This window comes from Homarus americanus, unplaced genomic scaffold, assembly GCF_018991925.1.
Source record: "Homarus americanus isolate GMGI-L3 unplaced genomic scaffold, GMGI_Hamer_2.0 scaffold54679, whole genome shotgun sequence".
Classification (NCBI taxonomy): domain Eukaryota; kingdom Metazoa; phylum Arthropoda; class Malacostraca; order Decapoda; family Nephropidae; genus Homarus; species Homarus americanus.
This window is the reverse complement of record NW_024722701.1, coordinates 3,314,674-3,333,424: the sequence shown is the minus strand read 5'-3', so window position 1 is coordinate 3,333,424 and position 18,751 is coordinate 3,314,674. Positions and strand designations below refer to the sequence as shown.

The 18,751-nt window shown below is 37.3% G+C and overlaps 2 protein-coding genes across 2 annotated transcripts; one reads left to right on the top strand and one right to left on the bottom strand.

The window, feature by feature from the left end:
- The first annotated feature begins 917 nt into the window (after positions 1-917).
- LOC121863110 (zinc finger MYM-type protein 1-like) lies at positions 918-2,441 on the top strand. The gene is made up of 2 exons (XM_042361609.1): positions 918-1,880; positions 2,283-2,441. Exons 1-2 carry the CDS (start codon positions 918-920, stop codon positions 2,439-2,441), a joined length of 1,122 nt encoding a protein of 373 aa, XP_042217543.1.
- Positions 2,442-4,187: 1,746 nt separating this feature from the next.
- Positions 4,188-16,446, bottom strand: LOC121863092 (X-ray repair cross-complementing protein 6-like). The gene is made up of 13 exons (XM_042361586.1): positions 16,362-16,446; positions 16,037-16,233; positions 15,438-15,615; positions 14,470-14,563; positions 14,089-14,266; positions 9,865-10,061; positions 9,612-9,693; positions 9,209-9,286; positions 8,276-8,411; positions 7,953-8,144; positions 6,631-6,831; positions 6,064-6,257; positions 4,188-5,838 (listed from the first exon to the last, which is right to left on the bottom strand). The coding sequence occupies exons 1-13, from the start codon at positions 16,429-16,431 to the stop codon at positions 5,698-5,700; spliced, it is 1,938 nt and encodes a 645-aa protein (XP_042217520.1). The 5' UTR covers positions 16,432-16,446; the 3' UTR covers positions 4,188-5,697.
- Positions 16,447-18,751: the final 2,305 nt, after the last annotated feature.

The window sequence follows — 18,751 nt, the reverse complement described above, 5'->3', positions numbered from 1 at the left end:
GTGGGCTCAACTCAATTTCTTCATTAAAAATACGCTTTGGGCGCATAGTTCACACTATTCTAAGACACTTTTCTTCAATGGCATTTCTATCAGAAACGAACGGTGACCGAAATATTACGTGATTTTGGTTGGGAATTGTTCAGAGTCTTAATTTGTTGCGTCACGATTTTCCCCGAGTTCGTACTGCATTGCCCCTCTCGCCCAGGCTCCGCCCAATGTGTGCATCCTGCCTAAAGTTGATGTACCTGAAGCTTGTCCATTTGAATTAGGTTGGGTTAAGAACATAAGGAGTCTGTAATAGGCCGGTTGGCCTGTGCATGGCAGCTCCTGTCGAGAGTTACTACCACTCTCTATCATCCATGAATCTATCTAGCCTCCTATTAAAACTTTCCAGTGTTCCAGCACTTACTACAAAGTTGCTAAGCTTGTTCCACTTGTCCACCACCCCATTTGTGAACCAGTTCCTTCCTATCTCCCTCCTAAACCTAAATTTATCCAACTTAATTCCGTTGCTATGAGTCTTATCTTGCTTGGATATTATAAGAACTTTATCTATATCTCCTTTAGTGATTCCTTTAACACACTTAAATACTTCTATCATATCTCCCCGCACTCTTCATCTTTCTAGGGAATGCAAATTTAGTTTAATTAATCTATCTTCATATGGAAGGTTTCCAAGTCCCGGAATCATTTTCGCCATTCTTCGCTGCACCGACTCCAGTGAATTGATATCCATTCTATAATAAGGGCACCAGAACTGAACAGCATAATCGAGGTGCGGCCAGACTAGCGCAAGATATAGTTGCAATATGACCTCTGCACAGTGGCGTACCAAGGTGGGGGGGGCGGTCCGCCCTGGGTGACAGCCAGAGGGGGGTGCCATGAGGCAGGACTAAAGCTCAAAAGAACTGTTGATCATGGTAATCAAGCTGCAATGGACAGAGAGGAAGAAATGGAGGGACATACTTCATCATCTTTTGGATGTGACTATGTTTCTAGCTCGACAGAACCTTCCTTTTCGTGGTCATAGGGAGGATATGTTATCAATAAACAAAGGCAATTTCCTGGAACTGGTGGAGTTACTATCAAACTATGATCCTGTTTTGAAAGAATATCTTTTGGAGGTTAAGCATGCTATTCCATCTCAGACATCTGGAAGGAGAGTGAGCTCTTATTTGTTACCAAATATTCAGAATGAATTCATCTGTCTTCTAGGAAATAATGATAAGGAAAAAATATTGGCTGACATCAAGAAGGCCAAGTATTTTGGAATTCTTTTTGACAGTACACCTGATATTTCTCATGCAGATCAGATGTCCGAAGTGATTAGATATGTCCATGTTGAAGGTGATTCTGTTGAAGTAAGGGAATCTTTCTTGGGTTTCTTTCCTATTGCTGGAAAAACTGCAAATGAGCTCACAAAGGATATCCTGAGTAATTTGGAGAGTGATGGACTGGACATTAACTTTTGCTGCAGTCAGGGATATGATAATGCTGCAACTATGACTGGCATTCATGGAGGTGTTCAGAAGAGAATCAAAGAAATAAATCCAAAGGTTTTGTTTGTGCCTTGTGCCAATCATTCCTTGAACCTTTGTGGGATACACTCTTTTGGAACCAATCCTTTGTGTGTAACATTCTTTGGAACTGTAGAGAAACTTTATTGCTTTTTTTCACTTTCAACTCACCGATGGGAAGTACTGAAAGAAAATATGAACCCGACAGTCAAAAGACTTTCTCAGACTAGATGGAGTGCACATCATGATGCCATAAAGCCTCTCAAGAAACAATTTGAGAAGCTGATCATAGCCCTGGAAACATTGACGGATCAAAGAGAAAATGTTGACACAAGAGGATCAGCTGAAGTTTTGCTTAAAGCTGTATGTGATTTTTATTTTTTGGGTTATCTTTCTTTTTGGTGTGATGTACTGGAAGAAGTGAATCTCACACAGAAGTATTTGCAAACAGAAGGAATAAGTCTTGAAAAGTACACTGTAAAGCTCAATGGTTTGAAATTGTTTCTTCGAGGTTAGCGGAATAAAATTGTGGAGAGAGCGATTCAGTATGCAACTACACAATGTGAATGAAGAAATGGGCATCTCCATGGAAACAAGAGGGAGGATAAGACATAAGAAAATGATGCCAGGAGAGATGGCTAGGGATGCTGGACTGACAATGCAAGAGGAAATGAGGAGATTCAATGTTTGAATGCTTAGATCGATTTAGTCTAGAATTGGATGCTCGTTCAAAGGCCATGGATAACATCGTGTCAATATTTGCAGCTATTCAGCCAAGCTACTTGCTTTCTGCAAAAAGAACGACTACTTCAGGAGAGTATTTCAAATTCAAGCATGACCAAGATTTTTAATGAAATTTCTGATGATATCATGGTAGAAATTATGCGACTTCGCACACATGGAGGCTGCCAAAATCACACCTGAAGCAGCAAATAAATGGACAGTCTCGCAGTTCCTGAAGTTTATTGTCAAATGGGACTTTTGTGAAACTTTGCCAAACTTGTCATTGAGCCTGAGATTCTTTTTAACAATGTGTGTGTCTATTGCATCATGTGAAAGAAGTTTCTCAAAACTGACTCATCAAGAATTATCTTCGTTCTAGCATGATTCAGGCAAGATTGAACAGCCTAGCTATGATTTCTATCAAAAATGAATGTGCCAAGACAGTTAATTTTGATGAAATAATTGGTAAGTTTGCTGAAGCCAAGTCACGAACGATGAGGACGTAAAACTAATATATATAAAAAAAATTTTTGCGTTAGATGAAAGTATACCGCTTGTATCTCGTGGTTTCCTATGTTTTTAGAACAATCTAGTGCTATTGGTCAAGTTTCTGATAAAAGTGAGTTGAAGAAGGCTGCGCCCTTCTCAGTTTGTAATACTTTATTTAATGTGTAACTTGTAGTTATATACAGTATGGTTTCTGTACTTTGCATATTTGAATTACTTGTATGTGCTTTGTTGTATCGTGTAAATTTTGTTGAAATTAGGAAATACACTTGTTTATATATATACAGTGAACCCTCACTTTACGCGGTCAATTGAACCCACGGCGGCCAGCGTAAAGTGAACAACATAACATATGGGATTAATTGAAATAGAGACTGGGCCGACCCCCAAACTCCATTTTTTCAGACACAATACCTACGTTGTAATAAAAATAACTTCTTAATTTTATGATGGTATGCACACACAACTAATAATTAAGAGAAATATCAATAATATTAGGTTTTTTAACACTTACATTAGTAGAAAAGATGGCTGGGCACACGGGGATGGGGGGTTGGTTCCGAGGCAGAGGGCAGATTATTGGCCCTCACCTGTATCAATTGTATCACTATCCACCACAGAGGCTTGCAGGGCCTCTTTGTCAAACCCCTCAAATTCCATATAAGTCCATATCCTCACTATAATTATCACTATCACTGACTTGGGCCGGCTGTGGTGGGTGGCGGGTGAAGAACTTGGTAATGTTTTGATGACTGGGTGACCTTGTGCGCACCCTGCTCACGCCGCTCTCCGCGTAAAAGGGTACACACACGTGTAAAGTGAGCATTCCGTGTTCGGCAGGGTACCGCGTAAACGTGGAAACGCGTAAAGTGGGACCGCGTAAAGCAAGGGTTCACTGTACTGTAGATTTCCTAAATGTCATCCACATTTACAAACCTGCTTTTTATTTATGAATATTACACTTGATGTAGGCTACATTATACTTTAGTAAAAAAAAAAATAATATTTTCCATATTAATAGAAGGAAACTAAAGCATTTATATTATTTACTATGTATAATCCAAAATTCCTTAAAAGTATATTATTTTTTTTATCATTCGTCTCAGTAGAGGAAGAGTAAGGGGGCAAAGGAATGCCCTGCCCTGGGTGCTCAGTAATCTAGGAATGCCCCTGCTCACTGGTAATGTCTAGTGGTGAATTCACTGGCTTAAACACTGTTCATCACTGATCCCACTTCTTTCCGAAACGAAATTGTCACTTTTGATTAGGTAGATATCCCGGTGGTGAGGATGGGTCGGGGAGCGGGACTTGTGGAATGGGCCAACATTGACCAAGAGGGGCAGCGCCTGAATAGGTCTTGACCCTATGGTGGTCAAGGATGTAGAGAGAGAGTGTGTGTGTGTGTGTGTGTGTGTGTGAGGAATCCAAAAGGACTTAATATTCAATTCTCAATATTTATTCGTCTGTTGACAAAATGATTTATAAAAAAATATTAATGCCATATATGGAAACTTTGTAGTTTGGCCTTGATCAAAAAGAAAAGTAGAAAAAAAAAGCACCAGTTACCAATATGATATTTCACAGGAGAATTGACACTGCTTGAGAATGTTGCTTGAAAACTAAATCCTCATCCAAAGGGTTAAACTCAACACTGGTTAAACTGGGAACACAACTTTAGGTGACCACTTGGAGGCCAATTTTCACATGAACCACAAATACTAGAATTGGCTCTGGTCTTGTTTATGGTGTAGACTACAGTGCCTGGTAGCTACATGACAGGTAAAAACATAATATTTCCTTGACTTCAAAGTAAAATAATTAAACAAAAACATAAAAATAAATCCAATCGAGGACAAATTCACAAAAGAAAAAATTCCACACCAGCCAGCAATAAAATAATCAGTTATGAAGGAACACTATAATACTAGTCCATTTGTACTGACAATATAACATGGAATGGCTTGATATATTCGATACATCAACAAAGGTACAAAAGAAAGAATAATTCACATAGTCATACAAAATTAAGATCCAAATAACACCATGAGTTAAAGTAAAGCAAAGACTACTTGAATACTCTGTCTATGTTGTGGGAGGCGCTTCGGGCGAGAAGTTTAACATGTATGTGTATGGAGGAGAATAAGTACGTAGCTTTAGTAATTTTGAAATAAGTGTAATGGTACAATGAAGTCATCTCAAGCCACCGCCTTAACACTTGTCATGTTCTTTCCCCGAAGCATCTCAATACTCCTATGATGAATAAGGTACAGAGATTTATAGGGAGAGAGTACCCCCTATACACAGAGAGTACCTCCTATACACAGAGAGTACCTCCTATACACAGAGAGTACCTCCTATACACACTTCACTACCTATGCCAATCTCGCTTACCCAGCAACAGCATATGATCCTTGAGGTAGAAAATGGAGCCCCGATCATTATTGAAGAACTATTGATTCACTAAATTTGTTGTTTAGTGTTAAGTGCACTATTGTTGGTTACCCTGGGTAGTATCTGTCTCCCTTGGCATAAAAAATGCACTAGCAATATTATTACAGTATAGTAGTAACAATTTCATTTATGTGTTTAGTATTTACTTTCACTTTAGGGTAAATCTTTACTGTATATAAGTTTGGTAAATGAATATTTGTGTGACACTAACTAAATCACCTTATGGAGGACCACAATTACTGTAAAATAATAAAAATTGTTTTCTTAATAACTTCAAGGCTGGATAATATTAAAGTTTTATAGCACATACGAGTTATCTATATTGTTATTATTTACTTATTTCTGTTCTTTTGTACCGGTAAATTTTATGCAAACAGTAGAACAAGAAAATTCAATTACAGTATCAAAATAATGGATTATGGCAGCCACTAGGAGTTATAATCACAGCAAATCACTTCCTTCCTGGCAGTAACTCCTGGGATAGTTTTAACTCCTGTAGCTATGCCTTGTCTGTTGTCAATGGCTCCCGATCAACTTGTTCTATGACATCTAGTACGAGATCGGCTTTCCTCTTCCCATTGATTGAAATTCCGCGTATCTGTAGCCAGGCCTTCAGGACGTCCACAGTCAGTGTGTGAGCCTGTTGGTGGTAAAAATATATTCACTGGTATAATCATGATACAGTATTCATGGAGGATACATTCATAATATCACGTCTCTGTTATCAGCCAAAAATTCTGACTTACGTCTTGCACATTTTTTATTGTACCAGAATCTATAAATAAATTCAAAGCAGCTTGTCTACTGTATAATAGAGGTTAAGTCTTAATATAATGAGGCTATGTACACAAGTGTGTGTACTAACCTTGCCGGCCTTGGTCACGGCTGCAACGTCAATTCTCGCTGGGTCAGGCTTTGCTCTCTTGGAGCCTGAGGAGGAGGTGGCAGCTGGCCGTTTCTTGGTAATGCACTTGGGGTCATAAGAGGGAGGGTAAACCAGATCTCTGAAGGTCTCAAGTAATTTGCCGGCCCTCTTCGTGATGTTCTCATAGTCAGGTACTGCAAAAATAATTGTTCATTAAGCCTTTACAAGTATATCCCTTAGGTATTTTATTCTGGCTTATTTTATTCAGCTGAGGGAAGCCACTGTCTCCTAAAGGGTTAATATTTCAATAACTGTTCTTTAACTTTTATATTGTACATATAAACTCAATGTATATTACCTGAAGATCAGACACCCCCAGATTATTTCACATGATTAAGTACACTAAAGCTTACCTACCTTAACCCCTCCAGCTAGCATTAGGGTGTCTGATCTTCAGGTGAACCAATAATTTTCTTTTTCATGATACAGTCTGACAATGACCATTTAAAGATATTTCCTGTTCATGTATGAGCACTATCTAGGTCAAGGGTAACACAGTCAACTCACTGGTGAGGTCAATCACCGGGTCCAGCTGGGATCTGTTGAGGGCCAAGGCCTCAATGTTGCGCAGGTGTGTCTGAATATCAGGGTTGTCAAAATCCTGCGGCGAATACTTGAAAAAAATTTTCTTGAAGGCTGGTTTGGCTGCATCCACTTGTTCAGGAGTGGCACGGGTTGCATTCTTCAGTTTTATGTTGCGGAAATCATCTGTTAAAAACCAATATGTTACCACGAGAAGATGTCAGATATGATGATGCAGCACAGTAACATATGTTAAAAGCAATATAAACATACAATAAAACTAAACATATTGTACTGCATTAGCTATCAAACAGGGAGGTACTATCGCTTGGGAAGATATTGGAAGCATAATGTATTGTCTAATGGTAGACCCTGCTGCCATATGTGACCAAGTCCCAGGTTGCTGATCTGACTTTCTGCCTCATTTACACACAACTGCAGGGTCTCACTTGTTTCTTTTACTACTGACAACAGAACATACATATAATGTTTCTCACTTTTGATTTTTTAATTTTTGTATTTCTTCATAGTTCTTTATTATTATTATTATTACAGTGTTGTTGTTATTACTGTATTATTATTATCATAATTATTTTATTTTCAATTTTGTATTATTTATTATAAATTTTATTTACTTTGAATTATTATTATATTTTCGTCCCCCAGAACAGAATAATAGTAAAAAAAAAAAAAAATAATAATAATAATATTTTAATGTTAATGAAGTCAAACTGTTACTTCAGTAACATCTGACTAAATTTTTCAATATCTGGGATATAACATCAATGAACACCGCTTGTGAACTTTACTGTCTTTAAGGAACATTCAATTTCTCCATTTAACACTCACAACATCCTGTGGAGGCTGAGCCAAGAGAAGGAAGCCCAATATATATTTACTGTCATTTCCCATAAATTGTGGTGTTGTAAAACCCAGGTGAGGGAATACTTTAGGTAAAGGAGTGACATGACTGGTGGCCAGCTCAGCCCTCAACACAATACAGTAACTGACCCAACATGTTCCCTCACCGCCCAGCTTTATGAAATACCCATGTTCATCCTACCACTGTGACCCATACACTAGTGCTTCCATCTTCCTCCACAGAATACAGTTGGTCTCTCAGTGTTGAACATCTATAGTGCCTGTTTAAATAGCAAGAATGGAAATGTAACAGCCAATAATCAAAGCCAAAATGTCTGTACATAACTGAAATAAAAAGTGACATCACACATCTAATTATTCATCTCCTTCTCTCTTACTATCAGGTACAATTATGTGGGCTGATGACTGGAGCCAGAGTAACTTACCAGCAAATGGTAAATGTGACACAACAAAGCCTGGTGGAGTGACCTGACAATTCTTGTCATCAAGTTTCTCTGCTTGTGGCACCAACGCTGCCCATGACACTGTTGCTCCTTTATGGGGAATAAAGCGCACTATTGGTGTCACTTTTCTTGCTAAACAACGCTCCAACAGGGCTGCAAACATTTTGGTGCTACCTGCACAAAACTAAAATTGTTAGACTTTCATTATGTATTAACAGTAGTAATATCTTAACTGTAATATAAACATGAAAATTACTCAAACTGATCATTTTCACATTACAGTAATCAGTAAGTGATCACTTTACCTTGAACCAAAGTTTCGTCAGGGTATATGAACTGTGCTGACCTGACGTGGTAATATGGCTTGAGACGGCTGATTGGTTTGAACCCCAGGAGGTGTATACCAACATCATACACCTGCTTGAGTTTGCTCACTTCATCCTGTAAGATTACAAATGACATGGGAATAACTGTTGCATGTAAATGGTTATTATAACACGCATAAATACAGCTAAGAATGTCATAAACAGTTCTGAAACTTAAATGAGCTCATGGTATAGAAAACTGTATAATCTTTAAAATACAAAATACTACAATATGATATAGTATTCACTTTACATACAAAATATTACACTTTCTAATATAACAGATACAAAATGAGTACAAAAAAGACCCACCAGTATGTCACCAAGAACATCTTTTATCACAAAACAGTGTAACATCAGATGTTAAATGAGATGAACCCATGCATCACTTATTAGTCATTTCACCAGTTATCAGCTCACTCACTAGCCATCTGGGCAGGTGATCTGTTGTTTATTACTTTGATCTTTACTGTCTAGTGTTAGTACAGGAGAAAACTATACAGTACTACCTGGAAGAAACCCTTCTCACATAAGTCCTGGGCCAGGGATTGAACCCAGGACACAGTTGTGATATAAGAACCTTTCCAATGTACTGTAGTATATCACCAACTTTAGTTTTCTGTTTACTGCATGATGTTGTATTTAAGGTCATTTTGAGTCTCCATCTCAGAAAGGATATAACTTGGGCATATGTGCCGTATATACCTTGATCACCAGCTAGTTATTTGCATATTGATAAAGCTATTATTTCTCATTAGCCCTTTAAAGAGAGAAACTCCCCACCACTTAATACACATGCACAGTCCCCTTCACTAGTGTGTTTACAGGGGCTGTAAACACACAAGTGAAGGGGACTGTACTGTACATACTAACCAATGTTAAACTTATCTCCTTGCCGCCATACACCTGGTACTTTAAAATGTCATCTGATGAAATCAGCTCTCCAGTTTTCTGAAATGAATTGGTATCGTTTAATTCACCCCAATAATCCTGACAGAATAATATACAAAGTTCAAAATGAAGGACTGAACCATATACAGTACATTATCAACCTGACTATAGGACTTGTGACTAAGATAGACCTTTGAGTTGTTTATTATGTTGGCAAAAATATTATATTAAAACATTGCAAAAAATATGTTCCACGTAATATCCTGTGTGTAATAGTAGATAGTAACAAGAACAATTACGGCATCAATAAAGTTAAATCTACCAAGATCATCCAACACTATTTATAACCCTCAATGTACAAGACATGATAAGGCTTCTCACGTACCCGTAAATATGATTTCTTCACGTACTTCACTTCCTCGTTGGTTTCCTTCCACATTTTTGATTTATACGGCTTGTTCATTTTCCTGTGTAAATAGTGGCAATTAATGTCAAACTAAATTACCTTCTCATTTGTTTCATCTCATAACTCAGTCAACTTCAAGAAGAATGATAAAACTTATGGTAGTAAAAACAGTATAAATTATAATAACCTTCTAAGTATTCCAAAAGTTTAATTAAAACTATAAAGGTCTCACCTAACTGCCGTGTAAACACCGACTGACATCTCAACCCCGGGAGCCAGAGTAAACATGACTCGTCCAGTGGTGCGCTGCTTGTGGTCCAAACGCCTCACTCGCTCCAACAATTCCTTAAACCGACTTGTGGGATCTGCTAAGGTGATCTTGCTCTGTGAGTCCTCATTGTCTTCGCTCACATCAAGTATTATCAAGTCCTGTTAAGAGAAAAGGTTATAAAGTAATACAGTCAGCCCTTCACATACGCGGGTTTAGCATTCACGGATTCGCAAATACGCGGATTGCCCCGCCAGAGGAATATTCTGTGCATTGAAGTAATTAAAGTACATTCAAATCGCGCGCCATTCAACTCGCGCGCGGCACCGAACACGGGACACCGCTCGCTCCCGCAACCTCACACACACACACGCATAGCTCTCCCTCACTCAGTCAGTCTCGCTGTAACCACGCTTGTGTTGACATCAGCATTGTAGTTGCAAAAATATTACATTTCCGTGAATGTATTATATCAAGCACAGTATGAAAGAATATCACTAATATAAGAGTATTTTAACCGAAAACTACTAAAAAAACGAGTAACATCTCTTGAACATCGGAAGGTTAGGTAAAGTCTCTTGTTTTCGTCATGGATTTTATCCTAATTTACATTGAAATACATCACGTTTCAGCAAAAGTACTATTTATTTCTGAGAATATGGAATTGAAATATTTTGCTGAAATGACGTACGCATTACAGTGGAAAGTGACGAAAGCAATGACTCGCTTTCTTTCGCTCAAAAGATGTTACCGTAATCGCTTTTCGATGGTTTTCAGTTAAAACACTGTTGTATTACAATAATATTCTATCCTAATTCACTTGTGATGCAACAGTTTTTTAACTGAAAACCATTCGAAAAGCGATTACGGTAACATCTTTTGAACGAAAAAAAGCGAAAGTCATTGTTTTCGTCACGATTTTGTCCCACATTCCACTGTAATACTTACGTCATTTCAGCAAAAATATTTCATTTCTGTGAATGTAGTATATCAAGCACAGTATGAATATAATATCATTGTAATATAACAGTATTTTAACCGAAAACTATTAAAAAAACGAGTAACATCTCTTGAACATTGGAAGGTTAGGTGAAGTCTTTTGTTTTCGTCATGTATTTTATCCTATTTTACATTGAAATGCAACAAGTTTCAGCAAAATTACTATTTATTTCCAAGAATATATTCATTCAGGCGCAGTTTAGATAAAATATACGTGTGATGTAACATTTTTTTAATTGAAAACGATTCGAAAAACACGTACCCTCTAGCCCTGTTCAAGGAGAGGACTGGGAGAAGCTGTTTGGTGCTGCAGACGATGGCAAGGAAAATGATTTGGATGGATTTTAATGAAAATATTCAGAAATGTGGTATCGTAGTATTTATTCAAGTCAATTAGGATAGAATATTATTGTAATACAACAGTAGTGACGATGTGGAGGAGGCGGAGGGATAGAGCGGGGACGAGTGGAGATGCCAGCCAGTACATTACGGGTGTATTAATTGTTTTTATAGCTATTTTTGCATTTTAATGTTAAATACTGTACATTACGTTTCAACAAAACTACCATTTATTTCTGAGAACATGGAAATGTAATATTTTTGCTGAAATGATGTATGTATTACAGTGAAAAGTGACGAAAGCAATGACTTTCGCTTTCTTTCGTTCAAAAGATGTTACCGTAATCGCTTTTTGAATGGTTTTCAGTTGTTGGATTATAAGGCTAATGATAGGATAGAATATTATTGTAGTACAGTACGAGTACAGCAGTTTTTAACTGAAAACCATTCGAAAAGCAATTACGGTAAAATATTTTGAACAACGAAAGAAAGCAAAAGTCTTTCATCATGATTTTACCCCACTTCCCACTATAATATGTACGTCATTCCAGCAAAAATATTTCATTTCCATATTTATTTCCGAGAATATATTCATTCAGTCACAGTTAAGGTAAAATATACTTGTGATGTAATATTTTAATGAAAATCCAGTATCGTAGTTTTCTCGTTTCAAATTTAATTAACAAAGATTGATGTTTCAAATGTAATGAACAAAAATTTATGTCCAGTATCTATAAATTAACTTTAATAAAAGAATACTTTGTTTTACATCGTCCTGTGCTACCAACCATGGATTTGGCTACTTTGGGCTCGCAAGAGATCTGCCCTGGCAACTGTACCGACACTCACAGTGGGTGGTGTGTTGGTGCATCGTTTCCATTGTTTACTGGTAGTTACTGGTAAATATTTTTCAACCTAACGAAACTATTACCCGTTTAGAGGTCGACCCCCAATTTTTGCCAAATAATTTGGTCTTAAAAACTCGAACTACACACAGGTAAATACGGTAAATAAGGACATGGGGGACCAGGGATTTTTTAGGGGGGGCCAGCAATAGTACATGGATTTTTAACATTCACGGGTATCTCTGTTACCTAACCCCCGCGAATGTTAAGGGCCGACTGTACTATTAAACTTGTTTCTTCTGTAATCAATATTTAAATCTGATGATAACCTCCAAGTGAATAGGGGTCCCACAGGTCAGAGGGTCTGTTCTGTACAGCGGGGATACAACACCATGACTAACCTCTACATTACTGGGACGTCACTCTTAATATTTTATCTAGCTAATGCCACACGGTGTTATTCAGCTCAGAGGCGACCCCATACACAAAGGGTTATAAGTTAATGGTAATATAACAATAAAAAATTAAGAAGATGTAAATGTTCCTCTTAATCTAGCATGGCTTCAGATTACTTACCAAGATAAAAGCAATAAAATAAATAATGTAGAATGATTGTTACACTGATACCAAAGTGGTAACATAAAAAAAAAAATTTTTTTCACAAACTCAACTTCATCACATATACAGTACCAGGGTACTGATAACATGACATACAGAATTCTAGTCTCAATTTCACTCTTGTCCTCATCAAAACAAACTCACAAGTGGGCGCTTGAGGCCCTCGCAGGCTCTATGGGGCTCCCAAGCAATGTAATGTATATTTAATTTATTTTTACCATGTTAAAAAATCCCTAAATGGTAAATACAGTAAACCCTCGAAGATCCGGACTCGGGAAATCTGGATTTCAGAAGATCCGGACAAAAGATTTGGGGGTTCTAGGCTAAGAAGCCTCCTAGAAGCTTCCCTAAGAAACATTCCCAAACCAGAGCAAATTTAGGCCCATGGGCGCTGCTTGACCCTTCAGTTGCTTGGACACAGGTGCCCGAGGAGGTGGGAAACATAAACAGAGTTGACAATTGTTGTTTGTGGTAATATTATTTCATTCACTCTAGTAATGATACAATGTTTCTTATTTTGTTATCATAGGTAAATGCATGGTTTATATACGCTAATTTGTTTATCACTACATTAGTACAGTTGTACCCCGCTTAACGCGGTCAATTGAACCCACAGGGTACCGCGTTAAGTGAACAACAGAACATATGGGATCAATTCCAATAGAGACTGGCCCGACCCCCAAACTCCACTTTTTGACGACACACAACTATGTTGTAGTAAAAATATTGTCTTAACTTTATGATGGTATGCACACACAATTAATAATTAAGAGAAATATCAATAATATTAGGTTTTTTAACACTTACATTAGTAGAAAAGATGGCTGGGCACACGGGGATGGGGGGTTGGTTCCGAGGCAGAGGGCAGATTATTGGCCCTCACCTGTATCACTTGTGTCAATTGTATCACTATCCACCACAGAGGCTTGCAGGGCCTCTTTGTCAAACCCCTCAAAGTCCATATAAGTCCATATCCTCACAATAATTATCACTATCACTGACTTGGGCTGGCTGTGGTGGGTGGCGGGTGAAGAACTCGGTAATGTTTTGATGACTGGGCGACCTTGTGCGCATCGTGCCCGCGCCGCTTCCCGCGTATATGAGTAGATGAACCGCGTTAAGTGAAAGTTCGGTTCTGGCGAGGCACCGCGTATATGAGAAATCGCGTTAAGTGAAACCGAGTTAAGCGGGGTACAACTGTACTGTATTTTTGGTGTTTCTCATATAATTTATTATTTGCAGGAAAATTCGGACAATCTGCTTTTTCAGACAGGTGGTCCCCCTTTTTAGTCCGGATCTTCGAGGGTTCACTGTACAGTGTAAGACTTGCTATAAAATAATGTAAACCTCATAAAACTTGTTGTCAACTACCATATTCAGTATTTACCTTATAAAACTTGTTCACATTAAAGGTTTCTCCCATATGTAGAATCTCCAGTTCAATCTGGGCCTCCTTCAAGTCTTGGGCCTTCTTCCTGGCTTGTCTCTGCTTCTGGCTATCACCTGAGTGGGGGTCATCTCGGCACGTGAACAACAGGATATTCTGCTCTGACAGTCGGCCCGTCCTGCAAAAATTACAAATTAGAGAGTATTTCTTATGGTAGTTTTAATGTAATATGTAGGTAAAAGTCCTTCACATTTATAAAAGAAAAAGAACAAATTTAGGAGTATTTATGGATTCCCCATTTTATGCTATACGGTATAAATTAGCCAACACTATACCCCCATACAGTATACAAATACAGGTACACTAGTATATGATACATACCATTTATCCAAGACACTTTGGCAGACCCTCAGAGCATCTTGCAGACTGGCATCAGTACTGTGGCCATAAGTTGTGTCAAACAAGTTCTCAGGCACTGGGGTAAAGAACATAAGTTACAAGTCATCGTCATTACTGTACAATCTCCAAAGAAATTCCTGTCGCCTCTCCTCCTGAACCATGAACCCTGAGATTCAGACTTATGAATCCAAAGCATATATGGACAGAATAATGCATCAGTGTTTACTGCTTCGGGTACACGAGTCTGAATTTTGGGACTTTAATTTGTTCAGGACTGTACAGTATGTCATTTGCAAGCTATCAACAATAGTTATACAGGGGAGTACTCAAATTTCAGTTCTTTAAACTTTGTCCTACTGATCTTAACACATTTATTCTCAACATACAGATTCATCTTCAGAGGGAAATTTGTGGAGTTTATGTACACAACCAGAGGTGAGATGAAAGAAGGGACAGACTTCGGGTCTCTACCAATCATATGTAAAATATACAAGATAGTGAATGTAGATGAGTTAAGTGGGTGCCTGGTGTGGTGTGAAGGTGGAGCAGGTATTGGTGGAACATTCTTATCAGGATTGAGGGTTAAGTTGCTGTAGCAGTTATGGGATCAGGATGGATAATGGTCAGATTAGAAATTTTTTTGTTAGTAAGTTCAGGATGAAAGGATTGTGTTTTAAACTGAGAGGGTATTTTTATTTTCCTCTTCAACAGAATCTTAAACATGGTGCCCAAAGACATGTCTTGTATGATACCAGGACTTCACAGAGTGGTGTGTGTACTGTACGGTGCTCACTGATGGCTCAGCCTCTTAAGTCGTACATGGGATCCAGTTTAAGGGATAATCCAGATCCAGGACTGGTTAGAAGGGGCATTAATATTCAACATATCAAGAAAGTTTTCTACACACATGAACATACAACTTAACATGTAGTACACCACACGGCACTTACTTGCTAGTAGTTCCTCTAATGCGAGGACTCTCTCTGCATCTGGACACTCTAAATCCTGTAATGTATACACGTGGGAGAAGTCAATGTGGTTCTTGGTCTCCCTAGTGTTGAAGAGCACTAAAGCAGACAGATCCTGGTCGTTGGAGAACACTTTCCTCATCATGGTCGAGTGCGCTGCCTGAGGGGATATAGTTCACTTGTTAAATAATACAATAGCTTCTTGGTCAAACAACAGGAAAATAAGAACTGCCACCAAACATAGAAGTAAACAAAGGAATGTACACTGTTCTACTCCCTGCTCAGGTTGGATCTATACTTGGTCATATGATTAGTGAAAAATAAACAATTACTAAACAATAAAGTTTCAATTTTTATCAACACAAATTAATATCTCAAATATATCAGTTTAAATGATCTTGGTGTGTTTGTCTCTTTTCCCTAGAGTGCCTCCTAAGTGTATGTGTGTGGTACAGGTAGGGGATTATGTATACAGTTTATCTGAACGTGCTAGATGGGTGGGTGGGTGGGTGGGTGTGTGTGTGTGTGTGTGTGTGTGTGTGTGTGTGCACAACAAAATAGAGAAAAAAATTAATACTCACTCTAACTGCTTGATAAAATGGTGGTTCCTCCCCATCTTCCTCTTTACCAGGGTTGACAAACATCTCTTTGGCAGTGTCAATGAGGAAGACAGAAGCCGAGCGACCTCTGTAAGCCCATGAACCAATCTCTCCCTCCGCCTCATCACCATCACCATCTACATCGAAACTACTGCCAAAATGCTCACCGGACATCATCTCTTAAAAAAAATGAATAAATAAAATAAAAATAAATGAATAGCAATATAATAAATAAATAAAATAAAGGATAAAACTGTAAGAATCACTCACTGAAATATATTCAGTGTATAGATCTATAAATTCTTACCTATCCTGAACTGATGATCTTTATTACAGATTGACAATCCCTTATCCAAAATCCTCGGGACCAGATGCATTTCGGTTTTCAGATTTTTTTTTTTTTTTTATACAGGGATCAGCCCACCCGGGCACAGGTCACCGACCCACATTGGGACCTGGGGGCTAAAATATAATAATAATTATAATAATAATAATAATAATAATAATAATAATAATAATAATAATAATAATAATAATAATAATAATAATATTCATAGGTCTAGGTCGTGTTTCTCAATTTTGATCTTTTTTTCATTCTTGTATTTCTTTATTATTATTATTATTATTATTATTATTTTATTATTACAGTATTATTGTTATTATTATTATTGTTATCATTCTTATTTTATTTTTGAGTATTTTTTTATTAAAATTTTTATTTACTATGAATAATTATTATTTTTACTGTAGTATCATTATTTTTATTATTATAATTATTATTACTATTACATTTTCACCCCCCAGGCCCCGATGTGGGTCAGTAGCCTGTGCCCGGGTGGGCTATATAAAAAAAAAAAAAAAAAAAAATGCTCCACAAAAACTTTCGGTTTTTGGAATTTCGGATAGAGGGTTGTCACCTGTACTCAGCTCTGTAGGGGTTAAGGTGACAATACTAATTAATCTATATATACCTGTAGTACCTGTACAAGGTGATTCAAAATGAATATATACAAAAAGGAACGTTTAATCCTGTAACTGAATTCTTATATGAGATGATAAAAAAAAATAATTAACAGTTAAACCTTTATTTAACGGACTGCAGTATATAGAGATGAAAGTCCATTATATCGAGGGTCCGTTAGATGTGAAACCTCCATCTATAGGTAGTAGGTAGAAGGCAGCTACCAAACAGGGAGGTACTACTGCCTGGGAAGATATTGGAAGCATAATGTGTTGTCTAATGGTAGACCCTGCTGCCATATGGCATCACAAAAATTGTGACCAAGTTCCAGGTTGATGATCTGACTTTCTGCCTTATTTACACACAATTGCAGGGTCTCAATTGTTTCTCATACTATTGAAAACACAACATACTGTACATACCCCGTATATCATTTCTCACTATTGATATATTTTTTTAATTTTTACATTTATCTATGACTCTTTATTATTATTATTAATATTATTAAATTTGATTAATTTTATTTATTATTTTATTATATTTTTGCCACCCAGGCCTTGATGTGGGTCATAAAATGACCTGTGCCTGGGTGGGTTAATACCAGAAAAAAAAAACCTTCATAGAGGTGAAAGTCCATTATATCGAGGGTCCGTTAGATGTGAAACCTCCATCTAAGTTCTTTTTGTTGTGTTTTTAATTCCACATTTTCCCTCCTCTTCAAAGGTCTGCCCACCTTTGGTTGGGTCAAGACTGTCAGGGTAGAAGGCATCATAACTCAATCATTATGATTTTCCTCAAACTTCCATTATCATTAATGTATTCAGCGCAAAAACTGTATTAAAAATTATGTTGTTTTGCTTAATTAATTTGCTGGTGTTTGTAGAATAATTACTGTACCAGGTGAAATTGTCAATCATTAATATGGGAAACATCTAAGTGGCAGGTAATAGTATATAAACAATGTAAATAAAAAGTATATAGGCGGTCACCGAGTTACAACCGTCCGACTTACAATCATCCGCACTTATGAATGGGATCACAATACATTCATCGCAAAAATTTGTAATTAAAATCCAATTATTTACATTATTTTCATTATTCTATATTGTTTAACATCATTTTATTTACAGTAGTTGTTATGTATGGGATATTATTGTTGTTTTGTAATGGCAGAGTTGTGCTATAACCTAACCTATGGAATTAAAACTGTTCTCACTTACAATCAGGGTCCAGGAACGTACCCTTGTCGTATAAACATAAATAATGTACAGAGACAGTTGAAGATTAAGGAGGTCAGACACTGTCAGCACGTACCATGTACGGTAATATAAAATAATACTAGAGATAATTCAGTTATGCATGAGAACACCACTACCACCAGAAGGAGTTGTTCAATTTCATTCATTTTTTTCACAGATGTTCTTACCATTATTGTAAGTATTTTAAAAGAGGCAACATTTACTAGAACCTTACAGAACCTGTCCTAACCGTCCAAAGAAACCTACCAAATCTTACCTAACTTCCTAGATGGGGGGGCAGACCCCCGCCATATTAAACAGAAAGTACTTACAGGTATTTTGATATCTGGTACCAATGAAAGCAATGTTGTTGAAGCATCATGGTTTAATTTCATGTTTTTTGTGGATGTGAGAGTATGCTCGGACAGAGCATAAATAGTCCTCCAAAAAATCTGCGGTAGTCACCGTGCATTGTTTGTTTACAACCAACCCACTTGG